The 22,477-nt window shown below is 36.7% G+C and overlaps 2 protein-coding genes across 10 annotated transcripts in view; one reads left to right on the top strand and one right to left on the bottom strand.

Annotated features, from left to right (window-relative positions):
- The window catches only part of LOC139969995 (uncharacterized), a 958,452-nt gene that overhangs the window by 476,373 nt on the left and 459,602 nt on the right, over positions 1-22,477 (top strand). The window lies entirely within an intron of this gene.
- LOC139969970 (uncharacterized) overlaps positions 1-22,477 on the bottom strand; it is a 395,025-nt gene that overhangs the window by 202,117 nt on the left and 170,431 nt on the right. The window contains exons 7-8 of one of the 5 annotated variants that reach the window (XM_071975447.1): positions 21,666-21,874; positions 9,171-9,247 (exon numbers count right to left, since the gene is read on the bottom strand). The exons of 3 other annotated variants lie outside the window; for them this stretch is intronic. In XM_071975447.1, coding sequence (XP_071831548.1) covers positions 9,171-9,247; positions 21,666-21,874 — 286 coding nt within the window. The remainder of the gene's footprint in view (positions 1-9,170; positions 9,248-21,665; positions 21,875-22,477) is intronic. One more of the 5 variants, XM_071975451.1, reaches the window with a different exon arrangement.

Genomic DNA, 22,477 nt, shown 5'->3' on the forward strand with positions numbered 1-22,477 from the left:
TGACCAGGATCATAGCAAGCATTACCATTCAGAATAATATATACCAGAGTTTATTAGTTTCAATGTCACTAATAAACACTCTTATGGATAAATAATACTTTAAGCAATTGATAATTCAAATACCCTAACACTTTTTAAGGAACAAAGTTAATTTATTATCTTTTCAGTAAATATATAGTAGATAAATATTCATAAATATTCATTACTTTCTGATGAAGGCTTTTTTCTTCAATGTTAGCAAAATATTAATACAATCCTGATTAAATGAAAACTTAGCATGTGTGTCTTGTTTCTGTAAGCAAGTATTGTGCCTTTATATATATAGACTTGTGAGAGAATATCTTGAATAATAAAACAAATTTATGGTTGGTTAATATGGGACACACGTTTGGGAACAGGAGCAGGAAGATATCTGTAAATTTATGTTGTTTTAAGTTCCTTTAAGTTTATCTAATTCTAATGCTACCATTTATTAACTGCATTTCACCGATTACGTTATCATAATATTAATTTTATATTTACTGGTACCGTAATACAGAGAGCAACTTAGCTCAAATAAGCTGACCAGAATGCATTATGAGCAATAGCTGTAAGAAAGGTGCATAATATCTTACCTGCCATAGACCGGTCTGTAGATTCAGGCGACGAAAATCAGGATACTTATGGTTCCATACTGATGAATCAAATGAACGGAATTGATTAAAACACATCTGCAATTGTAATTCTTCTTTTTTTTTTTGGGGGGGGGGGTGGGTGGGTGGAATGAAGTAATACACATTATATTCAACTGATTTATGTTGGCTCTCGATGATAACTTCATATCAGCTGAGTAATCAATCTAGTTGATTCCTTAATTTTGATCTTATTAGTTTACTATCATTATCATATCAGTAATATAGCTGATCAGTTAACAACCCTTCTATATTAGTAGGACTACCGATCAGTTTACTATCATTATCATCTCGGTTTTATACCTGATCAGTTTACAACTATTATCCTCTTAGTAATAAAACCAATCAGGTTAGAATTGTTATCATCTCATTAATATATCTGATCAATTATACAATTAGCCTAAATGAAAACATATTCTCCCATTCAAACAGAAACAAGTCTTGGACTAAATTGAGAAACCAAATCATGATAGTCGAGTATTCGATGTTCAGATCAAGAATAATAATCCATGAGACGATGAACGGATCAGAGAACCCTCAACATCAGTGACGTCATCACAAATTACGAGAGTCATAATTAAACACTGTTTAAAAATAATTGTTAAAAGATGAAAAGGGGATTTGTTTAGTAGCAAATTTGAAGTTAAATTATGTATGTAAAAGAATAAACAAAACATTTTCATAACCACGTAACCAGTCTCCGTGTAAGACGACTGCTGGATCTAAGGGCATTTCAGTTCGTTAAAGGGAGGTAACTTTGGTTTTACACTCAGGGTTTCTTTGTTTAATGTTCTTCAAACTGTACTAAGATAAATCATAGGTGTAGGAACACGGTGCAGGTGATAGCTGACACCTCGCTTTGCAAAGTGGAAAGGAATCAGGAGTGGGTAGGGTGGGGATGGGGGCAGTAATACATTATGAGAGTGTCAGAAAATGAAGTCCAAATATCGACGGTTTAGAATATTCTAAATAATGCACACACTGACTTTGACTTCGACTACATCGTCTCTGAATCTCTCTCTAAGCTGTTATCACGGGATAATTTAGTAGCTATTATACACGCATCTGTCTAACATAGTCTAACATTTAATTGATCGGGTCAAACGTGTTGTTTACACTATCTACTTCTGTCCTTGAGATCGATCAATGATGACATCATCGGCAGTGGCGTCACTCCACCATTAACAATGGGAATCTCGATGTGTCCTTTAAACACAGAACAATGAAAGAGCGTACACTGTGTATGAGCCTGAGAAATTATGTTGAGGGATAGAGATAGAGAGGTTTGTATGTATTTACATTACTATTAATTAATTGAAATAATGAATTTAAGTAGAATCTTAGTAGAGATGTGTTATTGTACAGAGAAATAAAAAAACATTTGATTGCTCGTGATGTTTATAAAGCTACCCGGTTTCAAGATATTTAGCTTTATATAACAACGCATTAGTGACGTCATCAAATACCATGAAAACTGATAATTTAAATATTGATGATAGAAAAAGACTAAATGTATTTGTATTTACTTAATTGAGTTAAATTACGGAGCTAGAAGACTGGACAAATCATCTGTAACTAACTGCACGTCCCTAGTTTTACTGTTATGATTCAGTTACATTACTTGTGACGTTATGACAAATGCTCGTTTCCATTAAACTCAAGAAACACGTATCTAGTTTGAATAACCACGATAATTCCTTTTTCATCAGAGACTACCATAGCCTGCAGCATAGTTGCATCCATGAGAATTTACATGATCCAAGCGAAGGATGAAAAATTTCTCTTGAGCATTAGTTTTATTTAATGAGTAAAAACAGTCTAGGTCTGAGTCGGGTACCCGAATACCCGGGTACCCGACTTAACATTCGTGTACCCGAATCGAAAACACACAAAACGGGTACCCGTTTTCTGAGAGGGGGTCGCGTAATTGCTACGGGATTGCTTTCATGATTTCATGTTTTGATTAATCAAAACACGCGAATACGGAAGATTAATTCAATGAAAAAACTTTCTTGTAAATGTAGATGGCTGTTTTAATTGCTTACTATTTCTAGCTTTAGCCATTCGTAATGGTTCTTTTTCCTGTGTGGATAAAATCACTCAACACAGAAAACGAAAACATTATACCGGTAAACACTACTCAAAAGGGAAATCTTTAACCCATCGCAACAGCAGCTGTGTACGTACAATACTATAATACCTCTTCAAAACATAGCACATACCTTCCAAACAATTGCCGATTTCCAGGTAATTAAAAGTTGTTAACAAGGCTAAGCTTTGTATGTGTGTGTGTAAGAAACCGATGTGATTTTTCCCATTGAATTAATGTGGTATATAGGCTAGCATGTGGTCCAAGATAGCAGAACTTTATTTTAATAACCAAGGAGATTTATTTAAACTATTGATTTTCTTTAAGCTATATTTTGCAATTTCCCAAGATCAGGCCCCGAAAAATCCCAAGAACACATACTGTATGTATATCTAGCAATATCTAGCGATATCTAGCAATATCTAGCGATATTTATAGGGATGAAAATCGCAAGATCTTCCATAAACCGAAGGCAGGTAGAGAATCGAAGCCTTCAGTGTGTAATGAACTTGAAACTGTGCGTCTTTCGAAATGAAAAGAATGTGGGGCATCGCACAATAAACATATAAAAGTTATTTATTTCAGTCTCATTTAAATTATTCAAAATTTTAAAGCACACAGCAGATATCACATCATATCAGTGAGCATGAACAGAAATGGCGTTCCAGGATGAACAGCCTCCAATTGTTTATGTTTGTAGTCATATGAGCCCAATTTCATTTGGGAGGGGGGGGGGGCTGTTACGACTTGCCCGAAAAATATAACCACATTTTTTTGCGTTCAACATGTTAATTTACATATCATATAGGCATCGGTTATTACATCGCATGCCAATTACATGCAATCATTTGCCGTGTTATTACCGAAATGGCGAATTTGTAGGGCAAGCTAAGAACTTTATTTTAATAACCAAGGAGATTTATTTAAACTATTGACTTTCTTTTAGCTACATTATTGCAATTTATTTTTCTTTCAGGAGATGCGATGAGGTCGAACATGATGTGTGATTGGTGACAATCTTCAAATAGGTTATGGATGAAAACAAAAACTATTGGGAAATACTTGGTACTCAAGCAAAAGTGTACATCTGGTTGGTCATTTTCAAGCCCGTGAAATGCCGTTTCCGGTGATCTGGGGGGGGGGGGGTATCAAAACCAGAAATGTTCTTGTACGCTGCGCTCCAACCGAAAGTGGCGCTCCGCTTGCCATGGATAGTAAGTCGCGCCCCCGGGTTAGAAAATCCTGGATACGCGCCTGATTACAACGTCTACAATTTTTTTAGACGTCTGTAGACAAGATGGTGAACCATACAGTTGAAAACATTCAATAAAAAATAATAATGATCTTTTCTTGTATTTACGCGTTGACCGCAGGGACGTCGCTAAAGAGAAGGGGGTGGGGATGTCTCACCACCCAAGCTTAGTAAAAATGACGATAGTTGGAAATTTGGAGTACGACTGTCGGAATTTCCGACTGTCGCACTCTAATTCACTTAGGCCTATTCATATATTCCTGTGATTGTGAATGACCTAAAATTTGAAAAAGTTAGGTCAAAATTGACCTTTAATCAGTCATATTTACCACGTCTTCCTGGCCACTTTGAAAAAAAAAAAAATTTAGCCAGTAGCCTATTACCAGCCTACAGTTGGTCACTGCGTAATAAAATACATATAGCCTAAATAACCGCACTCGATGAAGAGTCACGAACCGTATGCACAACGACGACGACAACGTGCGTTCGCATCCTTTCTATGATTCGTCATAAGTTGTTGCACGAAAAGCATGTTTTGAAGCTAAGCTAGCAATCGTACGTGATACGCGTTTCCTATAAATAATTATTACACTGCTAAATACGAGAGTTTATATTCTCAATCAGTTATGTTCGTTAAATGTATTAAAGTCCAGACATTGGACAATAAACAAGAATCATCCTACTGGAAAATTGTAAAAGAGCACTATGTTTGTCTTTCTGAAAGAATACTTCAAAACGGAAACAAAATCTGCTGATAATATAATATCACATGATCATGATGAAACTGACAAAACATTGCTCCAAATCGCATCTAAGGACCTTCAAATGTTCAAAACAGAACACCCCCTCCCATTAGACCCCTCCCCCATATCAATCGCAAAATGTGCATCCCCTTTTAAATTCCTGGCTACGTCGCTGGTATATATACATTATCTATATTGTATAAAATTACAATAACCAATGCTAGTCAGTACTAGTTACCGTTAGAGTACGTTACTTGGTACGTCTCACCGAACTCTTGAATCTTTGCCAAAATTGGTTCGTATGGTATATTTCAGACAATTACATCTTATACAGTTGTATAGATAGGTGTAAAACTATTTTGGCCAAATTTAGACTGGAATATATTTTATAGAAATAGATCAGTTGTTATTTTTGTTCGCGGAATCGGGTCCATTAAACAATATATAGCTTGAGAGTAGACAAGTATCTTCCTCAGAAATAATGACCATAAAAAAGGTATGAGGTTTACATCAAATAACTAAGGTTTGAGCAGTGAATAAAGTGTTCGGGGATTGGCCTAAAACTCTTTGATGATTTCCTTCATTTTTTGTTGTAAAAATTATATTCTTTAAAGTACCGGCTTTTCCAAACTCCATTGGGCCCTAGGCTAGGTTTAACTAGTTACAACTGATTATCTCAATTGTACAGTGGCCGAGAAATCCATGATGTTGAAAAACCTCTCGATTAATTTGGTATGTAACATGTGGGCGTTACTTAGTATCTTCCTTAACTGCATCCTACCCGCCCTAGGGATATTTCCCGGCTACGTTTCGCATTGGCAGAGTCAGACTGACTAAAATTGAATACTAGCGCCCTTTATAGCTATTTTATATGCATATGGCTGCCACGAAAACACTACTAGTTTTAGTCACGGTTGTAGTTGTTTTATCTGCGAACTTTGTGTATTCATCTTAGAGCAGAGTTAACTATCAGGTTATTACTAGTTAATACGGGTTGGCGTATATCGCCACCGAATAGGTGCATATCGAATTGATATAAAGGCCTAGATGAGAACTGCAACCACTGAAAACTGTATGTTCTTACAGTATGTTTGTATACTTATTTTTAAGAACTCCTATCATCTGCCTATCATCTTGGTCCTTGACGAAGATGATAGGCAGATTGTTCATGTGAGTGATAAATAGCCCCGCCCTCCCCCCCCCCCCCCAAAAATATATATATATATTAAGCGCGCTAGGAAAAACCCCGGTGTTTTTGGTAATTCACTATGTCGTCGAATATAATTTGTTGAAGAAAAAAACCTTTTTTCCCCTTTGTTACATTAATAAGGGGTTAATCAACGGTCTAGCGTGCGTTATACTCACAGGATTAATGCACGATCGGGGATAATGCAAGCAATGCACGAGGGCGGAGCCCGAGTGCATCCAGCGATAGCATTAACACCCGGAGTGCTTTAATCATGTGAGTAACGCACGCTAGACCGTTGATTAACCCCGTTTATTCATACACTACCATTTGTATGGGGGGAAAAATCATAATTCAAAACATTTTTGGTTACATATAACCAAAGATTTATTAAAGTGATGCCCCGTAATTTTACCGTGCGTTACTCACAGGATTAACCACGGTCAGCTGACCTGAATGGAACAATAGGATTTAGGAATCTTTACTAAGTATGAATGAACATAGCTTTTGTAGTTAGTAGTCTATGTAGCCTCCAAGCAGATAACTTATTTTCAGTTGTTTACTTGCTGAACCAGAGTGATTAATAAGTTTGTGAAGTGAGGGCCAGTGGTACAAATGTATCGAAAATGTTCGGAACAAAAGTGCAGTCGCGAAAGATGGGGTGTCTGAAATGACCCAATCATCAGGCCTTAGCTACGTCCCTGGTTGACCGATAAATAAAACTACTTGAATTGTATCTGAATCCCTCTCTTAACTACTACTTGCAAGATTAACACGCGTTATATATATATATATATATATATATATATATATATATATATATATATATATATATATATATATATATATATATATATATATATATATATATATATATCACATAATATACTTAACTAAACTATCATCATACTGCTACTCGGAGTTTCACGTGTACGGCTCGCGCACCGATCATCAGGCAACTATGTGATATATATATATATATATATATATATATATATATATATATATATATATATATATATATATATATATATATATATATATATATATATATATATAGAATAAAGTATACATCGTTACCTTATTAAGTATATAATACCGATGTAAAACTGTACCGAATCGATACACAATATGTAAAGTGATGGCTCGAAAATTAAACTAGTACTCATAAATAAAAGCCTGTTTGATGCACTTTTCGCTTTGTATGCAGATTTACTGATCAAAAATGTAAATTTGATATTTTTCTTTGATAGTTTAATGTTATTAAAGGGTGCGATGCGAAAACCCCAGAAGCGGCAGAATTTTTAGATAGGGTCGTCAGGAAGAAGCTTAACCTCAAAATTGTACAGAACGTTTCCGAGAGCTCAAGCGGGGTAGAGGGGCTTTCCCTGGAATATATTTAAAGCCCTGGTTGGTTCCACGAGGGGAAGCCCCCTGAAGTTTTTGCATTTGGTGATATCACTTGTTCTCTCGTAGCGAGTTTAAAGCACTAAAACACAAAACAGATGTGATAAATAAATTATATTTATCTATAATGTATTCCAAGCAGGCTGGTGGGGATCCGATGGACTTAATGGGGGGGGGGGGGGGAGGTCAGGGGCGAAGCCTCTGGAAGCTGCTTCATTTTATTAGCCAAATATATCCAAATCTGGGGAAATGTAGACGTAAGGGGAGTAACAGACAGACCGATTCTGTTTTCTTTTCTTCGTTTTTGTATTATGACTCTTACTTTCGTAAGTGCATAAATGAAACAAAAAAAAATATGGTTTATAATTCACATATAGTTTTAAATGCTTTCCCTCATATAATTGCCCACATTTTATGTATCATATTATTTTTTTCAAGGCAAATCATGCATGGATGTTAATGTTCGCCAATACATGTAGATTGTACTGTTTTCAAGCACCGATCAAGGGTGTAATGGGTGTCTCCCCACCGCCACCCCACCCCACCACCATGCATTTCAAACTAACTTGGAATAGTTAAAACACAACGTTGCGTTTAGACTTAGATATGAATATATATATATATATATATATATATATATATATATATATATATATATATATATATATATATATATATATATATATACTATGTCTAAACTTCCCCTTTTTCTGGTGAAAGACCACAGCCCCCCCCCCCCCTCCTACCCGCATATGATGTCGGCTAAACTACAGAACGAGTGTCTTATCTATGTCTTTATAAAGTCTTCATGCTAATGTTACCAATTAGAATATTTCGAGTAGATCTAGTACCAACGTTTTGGTCTCTGTTTCGTTTTCGCTTATTTCTTAATAACTTAGAATGGTTAAAACACAATGCTGCGTTTAGACTTTGATACAGTCATATAAGTCAAACTATGACTCAGAATGTATCATTTGAAGTCTAAACTTGCCATTTTCTGGGGAAAGACCACAGACCTTCCCCCTCCCTCCCTCCTTCCTATACATGATGTCGGCTTTGACGACCCTCCGTTCCGGTACAAAACTGCAGAACGAGTGTCTTATCTTTGCCTTTATAAAGTATTTATGCTAATATTACCTATTTGCAGATTTCGAGTACGATACATCTATAGCACCAGCAGTTCCGATACATTTTTGGTCTCTGTTTTGTCTTCGTTTATTTTTTAATATTCTATGCAGCAATTTCAGAGAAACAAAAACTTCGTTTGCAAAACTTGGAAAAGAAGTTAAATTAAACTTTGCGGCTTTATTCTGTAATTCAGATTGAAAAAAAGTGTTTAAAGCGGAGGTGTGAATGTGTTTAAATGTGTGTTTTACGGGGGGTTGGGGGGAGGGTGGTTGACAGACTCCGACGGGCAAAATATTACTTGAAAACCTTACACAATAATTTTTGGAGTGTAATTAAGTTGCCCAAAGAAATTTAAGGCATCAATTGATGCGATGGCTACTCAAAACCTGTTATAAGGCAGGGATCTCGAAGGAGCGAAATGAAAGGAATATGACCTATCTCCTAAATCAACCCATCGTAGCAATATTAAGTGTTGTTACATTTCTATTATTCAGTTCGTTGTTTACTATCACAAGACTCTGTTCTGGGTGTCTCCTTCATATAAAATGGCAATCATGTGTTGCTGATTCATTACTCTCTTTTATGTAAATCAACAACAATCAACAAGTCAAAAGAAAATTCACGTAGTTGGTAAAGCCTTAATTAAATGTAAGACATTTTAAGTGTGTCCATTATGATGTCATTGTGACAATACCTTTCACATTTCTTGATTTCAAGGATGATGGAATGGATCCGACCGGAATAGTGTCTGGCAGATCGTAGAGTAGAAACCTATGGAGAGAAGTAGAATAATCATCGTGTACAGGGACGTCGCTAGAGGGGGGGTGTGGGGGGGTGTCTCACCCCCCCAATCTTGGTAAAAATTACGATAGTTGGAAAATTTGAGTGCGACAGTCGGAATTTCCGACTGTCGGAATTTCCGACTGTCGCCAGCTTCAATTCGGAATTTCCGACTGTCGAACTCTAATTTTTCTGACTGTCGCACTTTTATTTTCATATTTTGTTGTAATTTGTGAGTGACATAAAATTTTCGATCAAAATTGACCTTTAATCAGTCATATTTACCACGTTTTCCTCGTCACATTGAGAAATTGTATCTCGCGATCCTTATACCCCACCATACAAAACTTCGCACGATTTTGAATATTCTAAAAAAAAAATACAACGTTCGCCAGCTTTCAAGTCGGATAATTTATGTATTAATTTTGCTATTGGGTGGGTCGACCCTGTTCGCTTGCTTCAAGTAAGTTCAGGATATACAGGGACGTAGCCAGGGGGAGCAGGGGAGCGACTGCTCCCCCCTTTCAGTGTCGAAAAATATGTATAACTGTTGTTATTACACTGCTAATACACGGCGATAACGATATTTGTTTTTAGGCCACTGCACATCTGGCTGTCTTACAAAATAGGAAAGTTTATATTGTCCATCAGTTAAGTTCGTAAAATGTATTTCTGATATATTATGTAAAAGAATATGTAAAAGAATTCAAACAGGAAAACAAAATCTGCTGATAATATGATCAGTGGCGTAGCTACGGGGGGGCCTGGGGGGGCCGAGGCCCCCCCATGAAATCGGCTGGCCCCCCCACTGGCCCCCCCACTGGGAATGGGGTAAAAAAAAAACACTCATCAGTGCGATTCGCTAATATTTTTTGTTCATTAATTTGGGAAATAGAGTTACACAATTTTCTCGTCTGCATCTGGCAGAATAAGAATAATACAATATCTGTAGTAATCATGAGAATGGTCACACAGCATGGCATGGCAATGGTCGATGCGACGATTGCGACCATACACCACGAACCTTGTTGTGCTGCGTGATAGCGATATCTGCTGAAAATATGTTCAGTGCTTCCACCTAGCGCAACAATCTATCAAAAGATTGGCTCCGTTTGTTCTGAGCCGAGGTATCAGGTATTCATGGGCGGCGATCATGGGGGGGGGGGGGACGGGGGGGACATGTCCCCCCAATATTTTAGGTGGGGGGATATAGTATCTTATATCCCCCCCAATATTTGGTGGCATAGTTTTTTTTAAGCATATGTTTTGTATTTTTTTATGATATCGCTAGTAATTTCAAAATAGAAAATGCTTAGATGCAACTTACAAGGCCTGGGAAGTGCCATTTCCAGCGATCTGGGAGGCATTTTCGGCCAAAATTTTCTTTTGCGCTTCGCGCCAACTTATGGTGGCGCTACGCTTAGAAAGTCTGGGTACAAGCTTTGCCCCTCCCTTGGCAAATTCCTCGCAAAGCGCCTGTCTAACCGTGTCACAATTTGTTACTATATATGACCGAAAGTAGTTTTTACTTTTTTTCTCGAAATGAATAGCTAGACGGACCGCATCCGTAATGAAATTTGGTTTGCATCTTGTGTATGAGTGTAAGTACGTACAATCATACATAGGATCCACATCGATATGGGTTCACTGGGTTTCCATTTGGCCTGTTTCCTACAAGATTTCTAACCGCAGGTGCGTAGCCAAGGGAGGGGGGGGGGGTGAAGGGGTGGAGACCGCCCTCCCCCTCGAGCATATTTTTTTTGGTATTTTCTATGATATCGAAGTTTTATAGTAGCCGTTATAAGAGGTTTTAATATTTGTACACCAATAATTTAACTGTGTCTGAAATTTCGAAAATCCCTTGACCAACATTCTTCATCATAGTATACTTCCCTCTACACTCGTACAATTTTGACCGGTCTGTTAGTGGTTGAGGGGGGTTTTCTATATTGGTTGTCCATACATGAAATTTAGTGCAACATTATGGGTATGTTTTGAAGTGAATTTATTATTCAAATTCTGAACATCTGGTTGGTCATTTTCAAGCCCGAGAAGTGCCATTTCCGGTCATCTGCAGTGGGGGGCTATCAAAACCAGAAATTTTCTTGTACGCTGCGCGCCAACCAATGGTGGCGCTCCGCTTTGACAGTAATTCGCCTGCATCCAAGCAGATGTCCCCCCCCCCCAATATTTGAAACAGATCGCCGCCCCTGCAGGTATTCATATATTGCCTCGAGTCAAATGAATATATGTCATTGAATATTCCACAAAACAACTTTTTTATGGCCACGAAACTGTCGAAACAGGATTTTCCACTAATGGTAGAGATATAAAATATTGGGAATTCTGAAATTCCTGCAAATGATGCCAACTTCCCTCAAGTTAAAAGTCTGGTTGAGTTGGCAAGGCCAGTCAGCATGAAAGAGAAAAAACTTTTTTTGCATTTCTGTCACCAAAGTTGCACATCTTTTTGGTTGCTATTTTGCCTCACAGGTGCCATCTCCTGCGATCTGGGGGGTGCTGAAATCTCAAATTTTCTCTGTACGCTCCGCGCCAACCATGGTGGCGCTCCGCTTAGATAGTAACCTCCGGCCCCCCCACTAGAAAGAACAGCCCCCCCATGGCCCCCCCACTCAAAAAATCCTAGCTACGCCACTGAATATGATATCATATGATAATGATGAAACTGGCAACAAATTGCACCAGATCGCATCTAAGGACCTTCAATTGTTCAAAAATATCTCAAAGGGGAGGGGGACAACCCCTCCCCTTAGACCCCTCCCCCATATCAATCGCAAAAGGTGCTCCCTCTTTCAAACTCCTGGCTACGTCGTTGGGATATACATTGTCTCTATGGTATACAATTAAAACGCCAATGCTAATCTATGGAAGCTTAAAAGTGCCATCAACATAGGGAAAAACTTTGCCCCATAAGGTACAAATGTATCGAAAAAAGTTCGGAACATAAGTGCAGTCGCGAAAGATTGGGTGTCTGACTGACACTGACCGTATCGTTGACGATTAGTGCGGGGTGGAGGGGGGGGGGGGGTACAAGGCAGCAGTCGGAATTTTCTGGCTCCAAAACCCATCCAGTTGGAATTTCAGCCACTACACCCCCCCAATCATCAGGCCTTAGCTACGTCCCTGATCGTGTAAGATGTAGAAGACGTAGAGGAATGTCCTCCTAGTCAGGTTAATTGTTTACTAACTCATTGAAGATAAACAAATTAAACAACAAACATGTAGAAATACAACATTGTACACAATAAACTAAGTAAACGGAGCAAATCCTTGTAACAACTGCTTGCCACTATCCCCTCGGATCACGTGATTTTTATCGTATGTTATTTTCGGTAAATTGATTGATAATATCGTTTTCGTGAACCATTCTCACTTTTAAATGAGAACTAAAATGTCTGAAATTGTTAGAGTGCAGTGGTAAAATATACAATCTAGAAATTATGAATCTTAATACTAAAAATTGTTTCTTAATCTCAGAATAGTTTAAGATGCTACAATTTACATTTTTCAACGTAATTTCGGAATGACAAACCTGCACAATATTGCACTAAAACGGGGGAGAAATAGAAGGTAGAGGGATAGGAGGGTCGAGGACATAGCAACATTCTTTTACTCGGCGCAACAATTTGTCATCTCGGGTTGAAGTTAAACACAAATTGTTACTGTTATATGATATACCAATATCTACCTTCAATAATTTTACCACATTGCGCGCATTGTTTTTTGCCATTGATCTTAATCAAATTGTACAAAATTATAACATTTTTGTGGAGTTGATAATAATAACCTTAACCATTACACAATCGAATCTTCCTATTTAACTATGTTCTCAATGGAGATTTGCATGTGTCCAAAATATCTGACCCCCTTCATACCGAGGAGTTATGAAGACTTCCTGGTCATAATTTGTTAAGAATACACTAATGCCATCGTCTTTGATTCACAAAAGAAAAGTTTTATTGGAAGGTGGAAGAACAAACACTGAGGGGAAGTGGAACAAGTGACTTTGATTTTACGCAAGAAACTACTAGACTGTCAAATTATCGGAAACCCTCTCAAAATAAATAATCTGTGCATTCCTTTCCACAGGTTCAAGTACCGTACTTGAATGTTTTTAGCAACAGTTGTCTTTATACCGGTACTTTTGAACTGCATATTTTATCATTATTATTATTTTGAAGCCAAATAGCAAATTTTTAGACATGAAGGCACTTGTTACAAACACACAACAACAAGAGGGCACTTGAGTTTATCGAGCATGAAATGAAATTATCTGTAATTAACCAGTACCAGATAGTGCATAATATCCAATAAATATGTTCAAGTCTAGCTCAGTATCATCCTACCTTATACCTGAATTGCCCAGTTCTATGTAAAACACTGCTCCTGACAATGTAAAGAAAATATATTGGTTACGTACCTTGTATCTAATTAGCATAATTAACGCATAGATACTGCTATTTCTTATGTAAAACTTTTTCTTACAATCGTTAGTTTTCTGTATCTATCCAGTGACTGGTTAAAACAGGCGCTTTCGAATATTTCATTAATGTTATATATACTGTAAGGGCTATAGCGGACATAACAACTCAATGTACACATGTAGGCAAAATACTGGAAATAATTGTTGAACTAATAATTTATATCGCTACAGCATTGAAAACTATTTATTAAAGGTTATATTTTAATAAAAGTGTTCTCCCCGTTTAGACCCCTCCCAACGGACGCAAGTCATATTTGGAGCCCACCCACCCCTCCTTTCCAAAGATAACCCGAATGCAAAATGCATTGAGATTTCGATGAATTCAATGCACTAGACTTCTGCTTGTAAGTATAACCAGAACAAGCTGTTACAATTCCAATATGGCATGATAAACACAGGTCAGTCTACTGTACGTGGCTATACACACCTCCAAAACAATAGGGGTCTTGTACTCGATGTTATGAATCCACACACCAAGTATTAGAGGTATCCACGATTTCCATCGTTACATATCATGTAAAAGGTTTTTCAGAGTTTGACCTCTGGTGACCTATAGGAGATTTGACCTCACAAGCAATAGGATTCTTGTACTCAATATGGCAAATCCATATACCATGTATGAAAAGTATCCATGATTTCTACCATGAGAAATCATGTTGTGAAGTTTTTCAGGCCTCGACAATTATTTTTGAAAGTAATCGCTATTTGGCGACCGTGACTAAAAATCTACTCGCCAAATTTCACTCGCCACTAGGCCTATATATGATTGTTGTTCAAGTCTCCAAAGTACAGATCTGCAACATCAATACTTTCTATGAACAAAGGTTTGGCGGTTGGCAGAGGCATGGTGCTAGGTAATTGCACATAAGAAAGTTATGTTTCAGTACGAAATTAAAACTTTTTTCCACCAAAAGTAAGTGTTGAACAAAGTAAAACATGACGCAGAATCATAAATAAGCAGGAAGGCCTACTGTAGTGTCTCAAACAATTAAAACTACAACATCTGTAAAATACCTACGAAGATAGCTTGGCTTCTGTTACATTAGGGCTCCTCTACTTGACTATAGCCTTATAGGCATATACTATACAGAAACTAGGTGTGCGGGAGTCCTAAGTATATACAGTACCTTACTGCTACTTTGAACCGCTGTTCAATTAGAGCGACGACTTCGTACAATTTCCCAATTAATTATCTGTCTTTTAGCTGCAGATTGATGCGCGAAAAATATCGCTCTTACTCCATTTCACTGCCTAAATCAAAGCGATCTTTTACGCAATGATAATATGAGACTGTAAGATCTCTCGAGAAAACTTGTCTCAAAACTCCTTAAATTGTTCTATATGTTACACCGGGCGGGCCACTGAACTATTACCATTGAGGAGCTTTAGAAGACTGGAGAAGAGAGAACAGGAAAAACTTGGTGTAACAGTGCATAATGGCAATTTTGCAACCATTTATTTCAACATGTCAGCTCAATAACAGGAACATATGAAATATTAACTCGCCCTCCTTAGATATCTTAATTCTTTGGCATCTGACTTACTCAAAATCTAAATCCAGGACTTGTAGGTGATTCCACCTAGTTTTACACTTCAGCAGAACTAAATTATTACATATATATTTTTCCCTACTATGAAGGAAATATGCATTACCTCACCGAGGTCTTAACACACACTCAATGATTCAATTGAACTATATGCACTAGTAATACCATCGTAGCAGATGACACAATTCAGGGGATTCCCCTAATGACGACATCAATCGTGACGTCACTTCACAGTGACCACGAGGCCATGGCCGCCATTATCATACAGCCATAGCCTACACTTTTATCACGTACGAACAAATGCTGCACACAAACACCTTCAAAATGGTCACTCCTGCATCATACCAAAACTCTAAAATAACATAATTAATCAATATCAACTGTAATTAATGATAACAACTGTAATTAATGATAACAACTGTAATTAATGATAACAACTGTAATCCTTCATCCTATATCCATTTTCCCAGTAAAATAGCTTACAATTCCTGACGGAAAATAACCTGTCAGCTTTGTTAACACTGCGATCCCCATGTACTCTATGGTAGTTATCACGCTACGTTAGCATGCACACACACAGTATACTAACAACCTAACGGGCATGAGCTTACGCATGCACTACGATATATAATTATAACTTTCACAAATAATAGTTTATTCCTTACTTATTTGCTACTTAACAACAGGTCATCCACACATAAAACCAATATATTTAAGACCTCTAAACATTTATGATGGGCTTAGTAGTACTTGATTTAGCCAAAAGGTAGGATTTAAAGACCATCTCACCTGGAGAAGAGAGAACAGGAAAAACTTGGTGTAACAGTGCATAATGGCAATTTTGCAACAGTCTCTGCATGGGTGTTCCACGCTATGGACCGCCAAATGCGCATTAAATATGAAATTTTGGTGGGGTCCCAAACTTCAACCCGTTACATATACTTTGCGAATTATGACTGATAGCCTGTAGGAAAATTGCCTTAGGAAATAATGAAGGAGATGTTTTGCCATCTTAAGTGTATTGGTATTCTGACTCGTATTCTTCACGTTGTTGTGTTAACGAACCCTAATCGACCCCTGCAACCGTTGCTGGCCTACACAACATAAAATTGCTCACAGGCCTAGCCAGGTTCGTTCAAGTTGTCCCATAATCATAAACGTGGATGAAAGTCGAACGCTACTTTTAAGGCCTAGCTATGCTGAGACTGGTGGAAGAGACTACACAAATTTGGATTAATAACCAATCCAGACAAAAGCTCGTGAAACTCACTGCCAAACTAAGACCATTTTACACAATTATTTCGCATTGAGATTGGTCATAGTAAAAAATCTAACTAGACGAACTGTTAAGTTGATAAACGCTGACTGGTCACAACGAAACTACATCCAACCTGAAATAAATAAGACGAAAAACGTCCAACACAACCGCTTTATTACAAAGTACACCTTTCGGCACGCAAAATAAGGCTTCCGAGCGGCAAATGCAAATATGTTCGTGTTTTCAGTTTTAGATTCTACGGATGCCCATAAGCTTATTTCCAATTGCCAAGGACCTCATATTCGTGTGAGGCGTAACGCACACGTTATCTGATAGGCTGGTTTGTGGGAGATACGGTAGCTTATAAAACAAGGTTTCCACAATTTGGCGTCTGGTGACTCCAATGACCTTTGACCTCAATAAAATTTTGTACTGAACGTGTACCAACTACATACTAAATATGAATTTCGTCCAACCTTCGCTTCTTGAGTAATCGTGTTTACAGGGTTTTCACAATTTGACCTCTAGTGACCCCAAATGCACTTGGACCTCCACCAAAAACAAAAAGGATCTTGAACTCAATGCGGTACTCGTTCACATGAAATGCAAGTTTGATCCAAGCATTTCTTCTTGAGATATCGTGTTTACAAGGTTTTCTCAATTTGACCCCGGTGACCCCAAATGACCTTTGATCTCCACAAAAAAAGGCTGTTGCTCCTCAATGTGGTCCTACTATTCACGAAATATGAGATTGGTCCAAGTTTACCTCCTTGAAATATCGTGTTTACAAGATGGTCAGTATTTGGCCCCTAGTGACCCAAATGACCTCCCCACAAAACAAAAGGGATCTTGTACTCAATGTGGTACCTATATACACCAAAGTTTAGATTGGTCCAAGCTTCCCTACTTGAGATATCGTGTTTACAAGCGAGGCGTCACACAAACACACACACGCATACATGTGTAGTCAAGTCATCGTCCTTTGAGGTCCGATAATACAAACACACCCACACACACACACACATGATTGTATTACATTCAGACCGAGGACCCCATTGTATTTTCCATTGTTCAAATCCACGTACCCTAACCTTAACAATATCCCACACAATAAAATTCTTCCGAGGACGTGGTGATTCTTTAGAAATCACAACCGAGGACCTGAAATTCTTTTGTTCAAGTCCTCGGTCGGATAGCAAAACAAACGCACAGACACACACAAACACTCTCCGCCTGCATGAATACATACGTTACGATTATCATCGAAACCAAAAAAGCGCTAATGCTTGAAGTCATATCGATGAACAGTGAAGTGTTCAAACTTGCTTAAATTTACAGGTCAAACACTATTCACCTTGGTTTTATTGATAAAATGTATCTATAAAACTATAAAACTATTTATCGCCGAGTTTGTTGTCCTGTATACTGTACATTACTCCGTGTGGCTGGGGCTAAAACAATGTGTAGTGTTGAGATAACTGAGCGTGTGTATACATACGAAATGGGTCAACAAAGTTGAGAGAAGATAGTGACTTACTTTAATTAGGTATGCAAAATTCGGGTTTATGGTTCTTCAACAGTTCAAAACTTCGATCATGTCTTACGTAATCGTTGATTTATTAAGAGCAAACAACATTGTTGAAAAATTGGCAACGCGTTATGTAAACGCTGAAACACCTAGCCCACCCGTCACGAAGTGTGCACAACTGTATCTTGCATTCTTATGCCTAGAGGTCTATGCGTAGAGAATTCATCTTTCTCTTCATGCGTTCTGAAAGCGTAGACTCGCGGTATTTAGACACACTTAGTTTACATGTTTTCACTCTATTCGCTGCGATTTGACGGGAGGAAAACCCCGAATGTGCGACCGATGGAATACAATTACCCACAGATCTCTACTAACTGTATTTCTATGAACATAAGTCCTCTCCTTCGGTTTCTTTATTTTCCTTTCTTTTAATTTTTACTTGTCGACCATGTTACTATCACAATATACTTATGTTCAGTTTTAATAAGCATACCACCATGATTCATGTAAAACATCGCAAAATATGACGCAATGAATTCATTTCAACAAGTGAATAATTGCTTCTTTTGTTTTCCTTCTCAGCAACAAAACTAAATGAACCGTGGCCATATTCACGACCTGGATATGACCCTGGCAGTTGTATAAGTATTTATTGTGATTGTTAACTTGTAGGTTCATTCATTGTGTACCGGGGATAGAAATCTGTACTTCATTTTGTTAGCGTGTGTTGTTACAATAAAACCATTTGGAAGAAAGTCTGAAGGTGATGATGACAGCCTTCTAAGCCTTTCTAAATTCGCTAAAAACATTTAAGTTGCAAATTTGAAATCGACTTTAGTTGTCGTTATCCATTATACATTTTAAACTTTGATGGAATAATTTAATCACTTTCGCCTGTACTGTGTAGATAAAAAGAACTAGTGCAGTATATAATTCGATATTTATAAAGGGATGAAAGATCTCATCAAACGAATCTTAAATGATCTCAAGTGCTTTGTTTTCTTGCTCGTGTTGTTGTGTGCTTGTTTATGATTTATGGCTGAGAAATATATTAACTTGGTTATTATTACTATATTTCAGATTTGGTATAAGGCGACATGAACCTTCGAATTACTTTCTCCCTGCTAAACACGAGCAATATTTAATCTCCACCGTTTAACCGTTTAATCAACTTCACATAAAAAAAATTAAAAAAAACTGTTCTCCATAAAACTAGGCAATTAAGAACCCGCAATGTTTGTAGTCACATATTAGATATGTGAGTAACATTATGGGCTATTCAATTATGTGCTAATTAGGCAGATTTCCTTACACCAACGAGAAGTACATAAAGGGGGAAAAACGAAGAAAGGGGAATAAAACAATCCTTCTATCAAATTAGGGAGAGGAGCAAGTGAGGGATGTATTAAATAACTAAGGAAATCAAGTTTACTCATTTAAAATATATAAACAAAGAATAATAATGAGAACACGCCGTAATATCATGGCATATGACATGCTAACCCGTATTGAATAAAATGCATTATTCCCAGCCACTGCTAGACACAGACTGACCTACTTATAGTCTGTTTCCATGGTTACGTTATATGACAGTTACAACATTCCAGGTGTACACTAGACGCGTGGCTCGTTTATCTTTCTATTCATTATCTTTAACCGGGTCGTGTCATCTATTATTATGCTAATTAGGTATTTACGGGAGATCCAGGTGTGTCATCTCTACTGCTAACTTATTTTTCTTTAGAAATAAATTGTTTGAATCAATCGTCTGTGTAGAAAACTGTTGTTGAAGCAAAGTAGGCCTACTGTGTGTACTAAAACGGTGATGATGTTATCGGATAGAAACATGGAATGGGTTTGAAGGGGCCAGGGCCATCTAAAAACGAGTATGTACGACGGGTAGGGAGGGGTGGTGTCAAAGGGAGAGTGGTGGCGGGTCCAGGTAAGGTGTCTGAAGGGGAGTGGGGCAGAGGGGTGAGACTAAACTTAACCAAGAGCACACTGGGATTGGGGTAAGGTAATTAGTCTAGAATAAACATTATGTGTTATATATTTTTTATAGCAAGACCAAAATGTATTATTTCCAGTGATATTTTTCCGGCGGTTAGTTATTCCTGGAATGGCGGTGGTTCACTTATAACATATGTAAAGCAGCTTTCTTTTCTTATTTATTTCATTTATGTAACTACTAAATAGTTTTCTCTTTTCTTTCGAGATTTGGGTGAGGCGCGGTAGAGAAAGGGGGAAGGGGGGAGGGGCGGGTGCGAATTATTTTTTTAGTAACACGTCAGATGTAAGTTGAAGTTGTCACTGATTATTTTGTGAATGGTGAGGACGGAAAGGAGAAAATTTTACGAGGTTTGATATGTAAGACCAAACAGGGCAAGATGAGGAATGAGAGGAGGTGTTGGTTAGGGGTGTGGGGGGGGGGTCTGGGAGGATTAATTAACACTGCATTGTAAAGGACGACCTAAGGACGTCATGATCGAATCAAGTATGAAGTAACATTAATACGAGGAATATTAAATTATTAAACAGTTTTTGTTTAAAGTTATGAATTATACAAAGCTGAAAGCTCTTGGTTAAATTTTTAATTATTGTTCATAATTATGTTAAAATATAAGCATGAATATTAATTTAACTTATTTTGTATAACATTGTATTTCAAACTATAGAGAAGAAATTGATGTAGTTTTAAATTGATTAAATTTGAACCTCTGGAAGTTATAAGATACAGATTTGCCTTTAATTATATTTATTGCAATAATTGGTTTTTTTAACTATATAGTTAACTCAATTTCAATTATTTATTTCCTTCTAGTTAATTTTTATTTTGTTTCAATTTGTTAACTTATTTTGCGTAACTGTTTTTTAAATTTCGACAACTAAAACTGTTTTATTGGTTGCTTCATTTGTATACATTACAGCTTTGCTAGAGTGTCATAATCTGATCACAATTATGAGTAGTTTATAACAACAAAGTTAAAAGTTATTGTTATTTTCATCGCAATTATTTTACTACTTTAATATTAATAACGGTTTTCAATCTCTTTTGTTTCTTAAATTAATTTTACATAATTGAAAATAAACTATTTCGGGGGTTTCAGTCAAAATTAACAGTTATTCTTTATAAAACTTTACTTTATAATATTAATTTTACTCGGTAAAATTATTAAAATCCAATTTCCTTGTCAATATATCTCTTATTTTATCCTTATAAACATTCCTGTAATTCTAAAACCTATTGAGTTAAATTTTAACATTAGCATAAACAAAGAACATTTAAACAACCACCACCCACCCATACCCCTCTATTACCAACACCCTCTTAAAATATTCCCTATTTATCCATTATATTTGTTTTATTAATCATAACATTCTACAGAATTCCTTTCACGATGACCTAATTATTGAAATAAATCCAACTAAACTCATTGAATCCAATCCTTGACATTAAAATACAGCAGACTTCACAGTATTTATTGTTTGTTTAATATTGATAATTTGTATTATTAAATTAATTCCCTGTTTAACTGTTATAATGATTCTAACATCTACACCGGAATACTTACCTCAGCTCCTTCAAGCTTGTACACTGTGAGGAGTAAGACAAGATGGCCGCCCACTCTTCATTAGTTAGTCTCCTGTTGTCGTCACCGATCCACAGCTCCTGGAGAGAACTCAGGATAGAGAGAGAGAGACCAGACTCAAGGATAAGGTTCAGACCAGACTCATCAACTCTAGGAGAGCAGCCTACTAGAGCCACACGGGAGATAGGAATCTAGAATGAAAGAATATAGTTACTGATAATAGAGTAGATAGAGATAAATAAATTGGAATTGGTAAGGATTAGAATAATGACTATTATAATAAAAATAATGAAATAACGAAATAATGATAAATGGAAAATAAAGCGATAAACTAAGACTTTTAGGTCATGTTTATTTGTGAAAAGGATTAAGTTAATGGAACGGAAATAAGGGATTGATTTTAAGGGGGAGTCGAATACAAACAGAAATAAATAGATTAGATTAGAGGAAAATAAAACAGTAATGTAGGATTAAAGGATTAGATTGATTGTTTTAAAATTGAATTATTAATTAAAGTTTTTATAGCTAGTAAGGTTTAATATAACTATTTATTAGTTAATAGGAAACAAATCTCAATGACGGGTTGAGAATTTTATAAGAAATGGGTAAATAATAATTGAGATTATCTATCTTTTGAAGAAAACAATTGATCAAATTTATTTGTATTTTTATTTAGAACTTTCAGAAGGAAAATGTAATTTAATGTTATAGGAATCATGAAAAGGAAACTTCTACTCTAACTAATATCAGGTTTTTATAAAGTTTAAGGAGATTTGGAAGAATTGTATTTAAAT

The sequence above is a fragment of the Apostichopus japonicus genome, chromosome 7, assembly GCF_037975245.1.
Source record: "Apostichopus japonicus isolate 1M-3 chromosome 7, ASM3797524v1, whole genome shotgun sequence".
NCBI lineage: Eukaryota > Metazoa > Echinodermata > Holothuroidea > Aspidochirotida > Stichopodidae > Apostichopus > Apostichopus japonicus.